The sequence below is a fragment of the Notamacropus eugenii genome, chromosome 1 (genome assembly GCF_028372415.1).
Source record: "Notamacropus eugenii isolate mMacEug1 chromosome 1, mMacEug1.pri_v2, whole genome shotgun sequence".
NCBI classification, from domain to species: Eukaryota; Metazoa; Chordata; class Mammalia; order Diprotodontia; family Macropodidae; genus Notamacropus; species Notamacropus eugenii.
In genome coordinates this window covers 380164478-380178288 of record NC_092872.1, presented here as the reverse complement: position 1 = coordinate 380178288, position 13811 = coordinate 380164478, and the positions used below count along the sequence as shown (strand labels likewise).

At 39.1% G+C, this 13811-nt stretch overlaps 1 protein-coding gene across 4 annotated transcripts in view; it reads left to right on the top strand.

The window, feature by feature from the left end:
* GLRA1 (glycine receptor alpha 1) overlaps positions 1-11346 on the top strand; it is an 86289-nt gene extending 74943 nt beyond the window's left edge. The window contains exons 9-11 of one of the 4 annotated variants that reach the window (XM_072630776.1): positions 145-149; positions 1272-1281; positions 10921-11346. In XM_072630776.1, coding sequence (XP_072486877.1) covers positions 145-149; positions 1272-1281; positions 10921-11211 — 306 coding nt within the window. In that variant the 3' untranslated portion in view covers positions 11212-11346. Of the gene's footprint in view, positions 1-144; positions 150-1271; positions 1282-10896 lie in introns of all 4 variants that reach the window. The other 3 variants (XM_072630777.1, XM_072630779.1, XM_072630778.1) reach the window with 3 other exon arrangements.
* Positions 11347-13811: the final 2465 nt, after the last annotated feature.

The following is a 13811-nucleotide window of genomic DNA, read 5'->3' as shown; positions in this document are numbered from 1 at the left end:
CAGATTCTTCATCTATACGACTGAGGGGGTTGGACTAGATGGTTTGGAAAGTCCCTTCCAGCTCTGAATGCAAGATGAAGGACACTTTTTTGTTGACTAAGGTTCATAATTAGGAATGTCACTCATTGCACTAAACTGTGTAAGAGGTTGTTCATCCCTACTATGAATGATGTCAGGCTAACTCCACTTTCTGAGACTTTAGAGTGAAGTATCCTTCTCTGTAAGGTAAGAAGGTTGAACTGGTTGATTAATAAGGTATTTTCCAGCTCTAACATTTTAGGACTCTCTACCAAATAGCATATTCAATTCAATTCAGTGAGCATTTATTAATATATTCAGTCAATTTTCAGTCTGACTCTTCATGACCCCATTTGGCGTTTTCTTGGCAAAGATACTGGAGTGGTTTGCCATTTCCTTCTCCAGCTTATTTTACAGATAAGGAAACTGAGGTAAACAGGATTGGGCAATTTACCCAGTGTCACAAATCTACTAAGTGTCTAAAGGCTAGATTTGAACACAGGAAGAATAGTGAGTCTTCCTGACTCCAAATCTGGAGCTCTATCCACTGTACCACTTAACTGCATTTATTAAACATCTCCTATATGTCATTTACTGCTAGGAGGATGGATAGAATGACAAAAAATGAAATAAACAGTTTCCTCAAGAAGCTTATATTCTACTAGAGGGAAATAACATGTACACAAAGTACGTTTACAAAATTCTATTCATTAAGATATAGTCAATTTCACTTTTTGTGATCTTGTTTTGGTAGCGTGCCTGTGTCTCAAAGCTTCTGACTCCCTCCTAAAGAAAGTGCCATGATAAATAGATGTGAAGCTTGGGAGTAGTGTAAAGATTTTGACCTTCTTTTTTCTATATCTTAAACCATATTTTTCAATGCATCTTTGCCCTGATTCCTATTTCATCGATCTTTACCATATGTGTTATATGTGCTAAATTCCTTAAGAGGATCATGTTGAATTCTTTCAATGGTTTCTCGACTTCTATACTCCACTATAGCTACTGGCACATAAGCTGTAATTATCTTCATGGTGATGTTTCTGCTTATATGAATCATGAGCATGACAAGGCAAGGTGACCACTCTTCCTAAGAAATGATGCTTCTTGTTGCCTCTGGAAGCGTGATGAAACTCATTCCAAAAGCTCTTTTATCTGTTCCTTCAAAAGAGAACCTGTGAGCAGCCATCCTTCCTTCCCTTTAGCAGCAACTTCCTTCTGTCTTTTGATCACATCTGTAACAAAAATGTCAGTTCTAATATGGTTCAGTTCCTCTAGTTGAATGTTAATATGTGGTCATCAGAAAATGATCACATCCTTAGAGTTAAACTAATGTTCCCAGATAATATAAAAATGGTATGATTCTTAGCACCCTCTACCCTCTTATTTTCCATTCTGCAGAAGACAAAAGAGGCTGCTAAGTTACAAGGGCCATTTGGTATTTCTATCTGTTCCACAGGTTACTATAGCTGTGGAATATATTAGCCAGCGACCACCCCTATTGGTGATGAGCCCTTCCATATTGAACTAAGCTCAATCTGTTGCTAAAATCAGACCTAAAACCTTTCAAGTTTGGTAGAACCTATAAGAGTGTGATCTCACTGGCATGCCTTGTAGAACTCAGGGTCACCTCTATGCCATGTTGAGGAATCAAAGCAGCATTTTTGTGGAGTGTTGGAAGGATTGCCTTGGCAAAAAGTTATTCCTTCCTAGAATTAGAAAGATGTTGATATCACAGAAATATATATAGTTCAGATTTATATAGTGTTTTACATATATTTCATTTGAACAACCTTGTGAGATAGATGTTACTATCCTATTATGATAATAAACAGAATTTATATAGTGTTTAGGGTTTGCAAAGAACTATATACCTATATATTAATTGATTTAATCCTCACAACTCTATGAAGTAGATACTAGTATTATTATCCCCATTTGGCAGATAAGGAAAGTGAGATAAGGAAAGTTTACTTGACTTGCCCAGGGTCACACAACTAGGAAGTATCTGAGGCAGAATTCAAATTCAGGTCTTCCTAACTCCAAGTCCATCTACTACTTCAAGTTACTTCTCATCATGATAACGACTTCAAAATAACTTTGGAATAAGTGACTTTAAAATAGTTCTGTTTGCCACTATGCATATACAAGACCATTTAATTTATAGAGGTACCAGATAGCATGGTGGAAAGAATGAAAGACTTCGATGGGTCTGCTGGTTGTGTTAGCCTCAACAATTCCTCCCCCTGTCTCAGCCTCAGGTTCCTCATCTGTAAAATGGAAATAATCCTTTCACTTCTTCCATCACAGATTTTTTGTGCCTTTTAAACCATAAAGTGCCGTGTGAATGGAAGCTATCATCTGACTTTTGTATTTCTGTCACCCGGGATGTTAGGCTGTTGCCTGTTACTCTGAGTACTTTCAATGGGCCTCCCTGTAGGAGTTTCTTCTCCTCTTCTGTGAAGGGTCTAGAAAAACACACTTTCTTCCAGGAGTGACTTTCCTTAGCTTTACTGACTAGTTATCAAGAGTTTAGTGTGGGTTACCTGCCACCTACTGGGGAATGTAAGAAAAAGCAGGCACCATGCTGGTTTCAGCTCCACAAGTCTACATTGATTCAATTAATCAGCAAACATTTAAATGCCTACTGTGTGCTACTTTGTATCTATATGCTAGGTAAAAAGGATACAGGCACAAAGAATGAAATGCTCTACTTACAAAGAGTTTACATTCCAATGGGGAAGGCAAGTACATGTAAAAATATATACTGTATAAATATAAAGAGAATATATGATATGATATGATATGACATGACATGACGTAATACAACATAATGTAACACAACATAACATAATATATAGTTATTCTGAAGGACCTGAATCTTAGGTAAATGTTTCAACCAACAAGATTAAACTGCACCCACATCCTATATTTTAAAGCCTGAGTTTAACTAGTCAACATTTAAAAAGATTGGAGCTATTAGCCCATAAAGTGAAGGGTGTTTTTGTTTTCCAGCTCTTCTCCATCACCTCCCTTCCCTTTTTTTGTTTGTATGTGGTTTCTCAGTTAATACATAGCTAATAGCTCTTAATTTTTCTTATTTTTTTAGCTTCTTAGGTCTATTTGGATATAAGGGCAAAAATTCCTTTGACAGAAATACTTTATATATTTAAAGTACAAACTGGTCTTCTGGAGTTTGTACGTTCAAGAAGGATTAATCTATGTAATAAACTGATTACCCCAGTCACTATACATAAATATATACATATAGTTAGTCAGTTAGATATAAGGGGGTTAGGGAGGAAGGGCATTATATACTGGGTTTGGGACCAGGGGAACCGTGGCAATTAGGAAAGGGTTCTTGATGTGCGTATGTGTGTGTGTGTGTGTGTGTGTGTGTGTGTGTGTGTGTTTCATGCTACTTCTCATACACAAGCAATCAGTGACAATATCCTACAGGGTAATTACACTCACAAAAATGATAATAATAACATTTTTGTAGAGTTTTTAGTTTCCAAAGAACTGAATAAACATCACCTTTGATCCTCACAACCACTCTATAAGGTATATCCTAGAGGTATTATTATCCTCATTTTACAGATCAAAAAACATTCAGAGAGATTATTGATTGTCCACCATTTCAAAGTATCTAGGGCAGAATCTGAACCGAGATCTCCCTTGACTCATCGTCTAAACCACTCTACACACAGCCACTGTTGTATATCCTTCTAATGCCCTGCAATGCTGGTTCTTTTATGGTTCATTCACGTAGTATCACTGGGAGGTTACTTCAGTATTTCAAGTGTCTGTGATTTCTTCAGAGGGGGGACCAGGGACATGCTGATATATATATATAACAACCAGCTCCCCCCAAAAAACACAGGATGCCCTTTGAAGTTTAACCTGCATTATTAATATTTCCTCTATCCTTTTATTAAGTCTAAACAATCAACAATACAATAAATCAAACCCTGGTTTATAGCATTTGCCAATTTCCCAGCTCTAAGTCCTCATGCTGAAAATTTAACAGTCAGCTCATGCAAGGGGATATGAGTTGGCTTAACCCAATAAGCAGTATCAATCTAAACCTACCCATAAGTGAGTAAATGGTCTTAGAGAATTGCTATTACTGAAAACTCCATAACCCAGTAGCCAAGGAGGGGGACTATTAGTGTAAAAAAGGTCATTGAGGGCACTGTGTCATTTTCCAAATACCCAGGTGACTTTTCCCCATCTTAAAACTCCTATCATTTTTACACCAGCAACTAGTTCCTTTTTGTTGGTCAGAATCAGGTCCAAAATAGCCTTGCTGCTTACTCTACCTTTTGAAGGGTGAAATTATCACTAAGGCAGAGTTTCAGATGATGTCCATACAGTTAGAGTTTGCCATCCCTGCCACGTGTGGTCTCCATGCCTGGCCTGTGAAAGTCTGTTACCTGAGTACCTCATCAATTTCCTCTTTCTGCACATTATACTATAGTGACAATATTCCTTATACCTTGGATCTTCATCCAAATGCTATTCCACTCTGATTCCTGAATTTTTTCCTTACATGAATATTCTTAATATGTTTCAGAGTCCTACCTTTGTTCATCCTGTAATCCTTTAGAATGTAGTATCCAGAGCGATTAATTTTACCAGATTTTACCAAATTTTAGTGATTCCTTTTAGTCAAATGTGTTTCCTTGCATTCAGATCTCTAGGCCACTTTTCTTGTTACTCATATTTTATACGTTTGTGTAGAGACATCTGAAGCTATGGATTTTTATGGCAACTAAGTGGCTCAATGAAGAGAGGCCAGACATGCATGTTTCCTTTTCAATTTTCATATATTCTTTATTTTCTTCATGCTCTGCATTTGTGAACTCAGGAAGATCTGAATTCAAATCCAGTCTCAGACACTAACTAGCTGTGTGACCTTGGAAGTCACTTAACCTCTGTCTGCCTCACTTTTCTCAACTGTCAGATGAGAACAGCAGGTCCTTACCAGGTTGTAAGGATCAAATGAGACAATAGTTATAGAAGTGCTTAGCATAATGCCTAGTACATGTTGTCATTGTTCAGTCATTTCAGCTGTGTCCAACTCTGTGACCCCATTTGGGGTTTTCTTGGCAAAGATACTGGAATGGTTTGCAATTTCCTTCTCCAGGTCATTTTACAGGTGAGAAAACTGAGGCAAACAAGGCTAAGTGACTTGCCCAGGGTCACACAGCTAGCAAGTGTCTGAGGTCAGAGTTGAACTCAGGTCTTCCTGACTCCAGGCCTGGCACTCTATCTTCTGTACCGCCTAGCTGTCTGTTACTGTGAATAATAAACACTTGTCATACCATTCTCTTTCTATTTCTGCTTATTACTGCTTCCCTTCTTGGATTTTGTCTTCTGGAAACTGGGTGTATTCTCTATTGCTTTTCTTTGTTCTACACTACAAGTAGTTGGTCTTTATTTGTTGTTTCCTCTTGTTTCACCAGACCTATGACTTCATCAGGGTAGATAATTCCCAATGAGAAGCTCCCTTTATTAATGCAGATCTGTTTCTGCTCTGCAATTTAGTCTTAGATGCCTGTGAGACCAAAAGGTTAAGGTACTTAGCCAAGGTCCCGCAGCCAGCTTGTGATAAAGATGGCACTTGAGCCCAGGTCTTACTGATTCTAAGGCTAGCTTTCATATTCAAGTTATTCTTCATAATAGCTATCTTGGGACATATACATAGAGAGTTTTCTCCTTCCTGCTTCCATTTTTTAAAAGGCCTTTTGATTAGACATATAAGACTCCAGGCAAATACATTTTTACCACTCCTTTACCAGTTAAGTGACCTTGGTCAAAGGCCCATAATTGCTACATTTTAAGCTGTGGTTCAGAAATTCAAAAACTTAATGTCAACCAAAATATTTGCCATAGAGTCACAGATTTAGAGCTAAAATGAGCCTTAGAAACCATAATATTCAACCCCCTTGTTTTACATGGGTGAGGAAGCTAAGCTTGAGAGAGGTTAAGTAACCTGTCCAAGGTCCCACAGCTAGTCCCTGAGGATGAATTCAAACCCAGGTCTTTTAGACTCCAAGTATAGCACTTTGGCCTATTTATCACACTTTTTTTTTCATTGAAGCCCTTGACTTCAATTGTTAGGATTTTATTAGAAATCTTAAATATCTTAGCATATTTAAACCCTAATCATCAAGGTCATCAGATGTAGCCAATCTTAGGAGATTCTCCACATCCTAGATATGTGTCCCAGGAGTACACTAGATCTCTTTAATGTTTAAAAAAAGCTTGTTTAAATAGGTCTAGAGTCAGTGTCTCCTTATCTTTATCCTTTCTTCTAATTTGGCATTTATTTTGACCTTTGCTCTAACCAGTCAGAAATCTGCTTACAGACAGACAGCTGATTTCAATGTCAATAAAGAGTGACTTCCTGTCAGTGAGTATTGAGTTAATTTCATTTCTCGTGAAGTTCTTCAGTGCTTACTATGTCCAGAACCTTCTAACCCACTTCTAAGGCAAAAGTGTTTATGATATACATGAGTAAGTCTTTCACTCTTTCATTTCTTTATTTTCAACCACATTTTACAAAGCAATTTTTGCCCTCTTTCCCTGGGCCCACTTTTACACTGAAGTCATCAACTAGAAATTTATGTGTTGACTTAAATTCAGAGAATCTCATCAAGTTCTTCATAGAAATTTCTATATTTTTCCATCCCCTAAAACAGATGTTAGTGTAAAAACTGTAATTATATTCATGATGGGTTTTTTTGCTGACATTCACTCTGAGTATTTCAATGATGATTAAATGTCCTATAAAATTATGTTTCTTACTACCTCTGGACAAACAATAGCCAATGCCACCAATTTCTTTATTTGCGTTTTCTAGAAGAACCTGTAAGTGTTCCTTACATTGACTTATGCCTTTCTTGAAGATTCATTCACAGGGAGAATATTATTATGAATGCAGCTCAGTTCCCCTAGTAATATATCAACTCACTGGCTACTGGATCACAGTGCTTGGAACATATTAATTGCTTAATAAATGTTATTTCTATCCATCTATTTCCCATCATTGAGCATGGGTGTCCTCCAAGGCTTTATCCTAGACCTCTTCTCTCTCTTCACTATCTTTCTTGGCAATTTCAATGACTCTCATGAGTTTCACTGTAATTTTTATTCAGATGACTGTAAATTGATATGTTTCCAGCCAGGTCCCATTGATATCTCAAACTCAATATGTCCAAAAGTGAATTCATCTCCTTCCACCTTAAATCTACTCCTCTTTCAAACCATTCTGTTTATCTTGCAAGTACTACCATCTACCCAACCACTTAAAGTTCCAAACCTTAGAGTTAGGTCTTATTTGACCCTATCCCTTACCACTCATCACCAATCAATGATCTAGTCCTATTCATTTGACCTCCACATTATCCCTCACATCCTTCCTCTTCTCTTTATTCACACTGTCAAAACTCTAGTTGAGCCCCTCATCCCCCCTCATGTGCCCTCATGTGCATTCACAGGGATCCCTAATATTCTCATCAGGCATAAGTCAATGCAAAGAAGACTTCCAGATTCTCCTCAGATAGTCAAGTAAAGAAATTGGCAGAGTTGTCTTCGTTGTTTCCTCAAAGGCAATAAGAAACATAATTTCATGGGATTCCTAATTGGTATACCTGCCTTCAGTCCATCTTTTCCTCCAACAGATCCTTTACACAGCAGACAAAATAACCTTCCTGAGTAAGGCACAGGTCTAACCACATCACTTGCCTGGATCAAAAACTTAAATTGACTCAAAGTCTTTAGAATAAAATATAAGCTCTTCGTACTAGTATTTGAAGGAGAAATTAACAAGTTGAAAGATGACATCCCCTCAAAAAAAATCAGAATTAGATGGGCTGGCTCTAGCAAAATCAAATGTAATAGAGATAAACATAAAATCTTGTGATTAGGTTCAAAAAATCAATTTTTCAATTACAAGATGATAAAGATGTGGCTAGACAAGAGTTTGTGTGAAAAATATGTAGAGCTTTTAATGGAATGCCATGCCAATATGATACAAAATTGGGATGTGCCAGTAAAAAAAAAAGCTGTTAGGTTCTTAAACTGCCTTAAAAGAAATATGATATTCAGAATACTGCAGGATGGTGAGGCACTTTATGTCCATGCCATGTGAAGAGCAGTTAAAGGAACTTGGGGTACCATCGCCTGGAGAAGAGAAGGCTTAGGGAAGTATCATTCTTGTCTTCAAGTATTTGAAGGGTTATCATATAGAAAAGGGATTAGACTTGGTCTTCCTTATCACTGAGGACAGAACTAGTAAAAGTGGTTAGAAGTTGCAGATTTAGACTCAATATAAGGAAAAATTTCCAAACGATTAAAACTATCCAAAAGTCAAGTAGGCACTTCAAGAAGTAATGGGCTATCCTTCACTCAGTCACATCCTTTCTCTGGCCTCAGTTATCTCATCCGTCCAATGGGAATAATAATCCTTGTTCTGATCATCTCATAGATTTGACATCTCCAAGCAAAGTCTAGCTATGTTGTAAAACAATCATTGATTAGATAAAGGTTGCATCATATGACTTCTGAAATTCTTCAGTGAAAAACTCCTAGATCTCAGATTTAGAATGATGATTTGTCCCAAGATAAACATGTCCTTCCCACAACCAACATCCCACAACCTCCCACAATAAGCTAGTTCAGGAAATTTAGTCCCTCTTGTCATACAAAGAACCCAAACTAGGAATTCTTATATTAGTGCAAATATTACAAACAATAGTACTGGCTTCGGAGGGGATACAATGTCTCTGGAACAAAAGTTGCTGCTGGGAATACCATCACAGAAGCAGGGGGGAAGATCTCACTCAAGTTCACCATCTGGTAGTTTCTTATTTTAACTAAATATTATTGCTAACTCAGTGCTAAACTCCATATTTTTCTATGTTGCTCAAGTGAAAATGTTGTCAGTACCCTCTAAATTTAGCACCCTGGGGCAAAGCTCTGATCATTTCACCCTAGTTATGACCCTGGTCATATGCTGAGGCAGAGAAAGATATTTCCGTGACTGTTAACAACAAGACATCCCAAAAATGCTTCTAATGAAAATTTGACATCATTCTTGTAGCCCTTGGACCTAGCCATGTAAACAACTACTGAACATTGCCAATACATGCCTACTATTACTCTACCTTCAAGGTATACAAAAAGTGTGAGACCCTTTTGTAACAATGCAAGGGAACATGGACAACATACTCAAACTGCTCTCTTTAGACTCTACACAATTCCTAAACGCACAAACACACACACACACACACACACACACACACAATGTTATGTTACCATCAGCATGGCTGAATGAGTATTGTCTTGAAGTGCTTTGTGACAGAGGTATTGAATGAAACAAATCTACATTCTCTCCTATTAAGAAGGTGTTGGGAGGGATAGGATCTCACAGAGTACATATAAATATAAATGTATGTTTACATATGTTATATATATACACATACATATATAATCTAAGATATCATGATACTGTAGAAAGCATTTATGAACAGTTAGAAGATTTGAGTTCTAATCATTACACAAAAAAATCTTAATTTTTAGGTTAACTGCTTATATTTAAAAGATCAATCTGCTGTTGATCCACCACGCCTTCTCATATGAGCCACTTATGTCTGGCCTCAGTTTTCTTTTCTGTCAAATGAACATAATAACCCTTGTTGTGATTCCTTCAGGGAATTGCTTTTAATATCAAATGGAGCCTTGGGCAACTCATTTCCCTGTGCCTCAGTTTCCTCACTTGAGATAAAAATATTGCCCTTCCCCTTCCATGAGTCTGTTGGAATAATCAAATTGGTTGATGATGTGTTCATGTAACACTTTGCCTTTTCTATAAATGTGAGTTGAAATTATTGCTATTGTTAGGAAAGTATCCTTTTTCATCTTCAAGTATTTGAAGGATTATCATGTAGAAAAGGGATGAGACTTGGTCTTCCTAGTCTCTGAGGGCAGAACTAGTAAAAGTAGTTAGAAGCTGCAGATTTAGACTCAATATAATAACACAATAGTAATGAAATAACAGCAGGGCACACAAGTGGAGTCTACGATCCTAAAGGAACAATGTATGGGCCTGACTCTAATTGTTAGAGCTCAGAAGAAGAAGATGTCATCATGAGAGAAGTATAGGTAAGATTTTCACAAGAAGAGAGAAGAGGGGGAGATATTCTGCACACAGTAACACACAAGATGTTTGGAGGGACCAGTCTATTGGAAACAAAAGGTTCATATAGGTTATCAGCAAGAGATAAACCTGGAGAGATAAGTTAGGACCAAATTGGGGCAGTTCTTAAATGCCAGTTCATCTGAAGGGTCCAAGGATTGTTTGGGACTCTCTCAGAGAGAGGAACAATGGTCAGGAATGATGCCTGCATACAGGCAGGGTAGACAGTATGAGGTCATGGGCCATGATCTGGGGTGATGCTGGTCCCTTGAAAAGTTTTGGTCACAAGGGAGATGGAGCAACAAAAGTCTGTGCCATTCAGCTGGTGCCAAAGGAGGAGGATTGGGAGGGGCAGGGGAAGTGATGCAGAACTGAAGGGTAGGATATGGCCAGGGGGCAGGGGGCGGGAAGTGGGAGCCAGAGGCAAAACAGGGGATATGACCAAATTGCTCAAATTATAGGAAAATAAATTGACTTATCTTCCATGCCAAGCTATCCCCTGATTTGCATCTGCGCCAAATATCATCCAAGCCCCTCTGTAAGGCGCACCTCCTCCTAGGCTTTGGGATGACCCAGTATCAGGGGAGAGGGAAAAGGGAGAAGAGGGGGCAGAACCTGGCCCTAGAGGAGAGCCTTACAGGGAGGGCGGCTTGCCACTGTCTTATTTTAAGTAGAGCCCTATGCTGAATCTGTTTCAGGAGGATGAAGCCGGGGAGGGGAGGTTCAATTTCTCTGCTTACGGGATGGGCCCAGCCTGTCTACAGGCCAAGGATGGCATCTCCGTCAAGGGAGCCAACAACAACAACACAGGCAACCCTCCACCCCCACCCTCCAAGTCCCCAGAAGAGATGCGCAAGCTTTTTATCCAAAGGGCCAAGAAGATTGACAAGATGTCCCGGATTGGGTTCCCCATGGCCTTCCTCATCTTCAACATTTTCTATTGGATCATCTACAAGATTGTCCGCAGGGAGGATGTCCACAATCAGTGAATGGAAGGGCTGTGGAAGCTCGGGTAGGGGCAGGGAGTGCACAGCACAAGGAGAAGAGACCTAAGGGAAGCAGAGGGAGAGAGAGGGTTCTCCCAGAACATGTGCAATAGCAATGCAGAAATGCATGAATTTCTGAATGTGGCAATATCTATTTAAACATGGGGAGGGATGGTGGGGAGGGTGGGGGTGGGAACAGGGGGTGGGGAAATTTTTCCTATATAGGGACTGGCAAGAATGAGTGGGGATGAAAGAAAAGTTTTACAAGCTAGAGTCCAGGGGCTGTGGGCAGTTGGTAGTTTTCCAGTTGGGGAGGGGGGCACAATTTGCCCCAGAAAGCAGTGTAATATATAAGCTATATATTCATGCTTAATTATTATGCAAAAAGATCTTTTCAAGTTTTAGCCTATTAACTGCTTAGATTTTAAAGTCACTGAAGTGACTAACAATTTTCCAAGCGTGGGAATAGCTGCAAATGACCTTAAGCTGATAGTCATGCAACATTTCCCTCTCCCTATACCCCTCCCAAGGTCATTCTTATTTCCAAATGGACTTGGATAGACTAACTGTAGTGTCTCAAAGTCATTTATCTCTGCTTTGGAAGGCTGCTTGGGGTGGGGGACAGGAGGTGTTAGAATGAAAAGAAGAGAATGGATAGAGAGGTCCAGGATCAAGGGAAAACTTGGGGATCAAGGTCACTTGTTCCTTGTGTCCTATAGCTAAAGACTACAGCAGGCCCATGTCTCTGAGTTTCATACTCACATAACCCAACACACCACCCACCTCTTCCCCTGCCTCCTCCCCAGAAAAACTAACACACAAGTGGTGGTCACAACTTTCTCCTTAGAAATGTGGCCAATATGCAATTTTTTATGATTTAAAAAATGTTTTCCAAAAAAATGCGGCTAGAATGAATGTAAAAAGATGCCATTTTTGTAAATGTCTGTGTTTTCTTCAAGTCTCTTTGGAATTTCAAGGAGGTGTATGCACGAGATCTCTGGAAAGAAATAGGCTTATGACATAGGCATTCTATGAAGATTAGCTTTCAAGAGGAAAAGGCAGTAGGGAAATTGCCCATGGCCTGGCAGAGAAAGGCCAGTCATTATTTTCTGACATTTCATAGATCACTAATAATATGGAAATTGGGGTAAACAACCCAATTATATTTTTATAAGTCAGTTTGGGTTTGGGGTGGGGTTTTCTGTTTGTTTCCATTTATTTTGGTGTTTTGTTTAGCTTTAATGTCTAAGAAAGTCAGACTTGAATTTCTCTCTACAAGAGGGGAAAGAGTTCGGGGGCACTGCTGCCCAAAGACGGGTTACCCTCACAGGGATGTTATATGGTGGGAAGTGAGGGCTCCAAGGATGGAAGCCATCTGACTCCTGTCAATGGCAGACCTGAAACAGGACTGTCAGAGAATGTATGGCGCCAGTCTTTGCAGCCCTCCAGCCTTCAATTAGTAGGGACTCCAGCCTGGCTGTAGAGACCTGGATGATGGGGTTCCATGTTTTTCTTTGCACTTTAGTATCTTGGATTCAAATGAGAGGAGCAACTGGTTTGATTGGTGGTTGACAATCAATCTGTGTAGGACTTTGTTTCTTGGGGGGCTCAAGAGGCAGAAATAATGGTCGCTACCAATAAGAGCATAGGGAACTTAAAACCTGCTCAAAACAGGACATCATAAGAAACTGGCTCATTCCCAAAATTGATCACCTTTCCTCTGGGGAATTTCTCCCATCAACTGCACACAACTGATAAGTCTCCATGGACCATTAAAGGGTTGAATCAAGTGACTCAGAAAGTTAAGTAAAAAAATAGATGCAATAAGAATAGAAAAATAGACTATGCAGCAAAATTTTTGTCTATCTTAATGTACAAAAAGACTGAATATTTGCCTGCCTTTGATTTCATTTAGCCTATGTAGACACAGATACTGAAACCTAAGAGAAATTCCACTCTAGTCATGGTTCAGGTGGAATGAGGCCTAGTTCTCCCGAAGCATAAACCAAGTTAGGTCTGAGCCAGGGACAGGGGGCTTGGAGAGGAATCTGCAACTCCTCCCCTCAACTAAGACTTTCTCACTTCCTAGTCTGCACCCTGGACCTTGAAGCGAATTGTAATTGATGCTGCTAGTCCTGCAATGGGATATATGTCTTCTGAACATTCCCTTCATCAGCACTACATTTATTTTACTTTAAAATGAATAACAAAGAAAAATGAAAGAAAAGGAAAGGAGAAGGTAGGGGGAAGGCCCTCTCTGTTCCCTTTTACATCGTGGCACTGAATTAATTATGTCTGAGCTCTGGACTATAGAGGAATGGGAGCTGGAATCTCCCAGGGTAAAGGGAAAGTGCCACTTGACTTCTGACATTTCATTAGAAATCTTAGATTCCAAATAATACTTCCCCTCTTTCTATACTGGGCCTCTGGGAATCTGGAGACAGAAATAACAAGAATTTCAGGGATATTTGCCTGGACCTTGACATGGTAGCCAAAGCTAGGCTACTACTAGTTAGCTTGTTGAATTATTAGGCCCAACAGGAGAGGTATGAATTAGTTGTGTCCACAGATGCATTAATCACTTGAAACAGTTCCTTATTTTA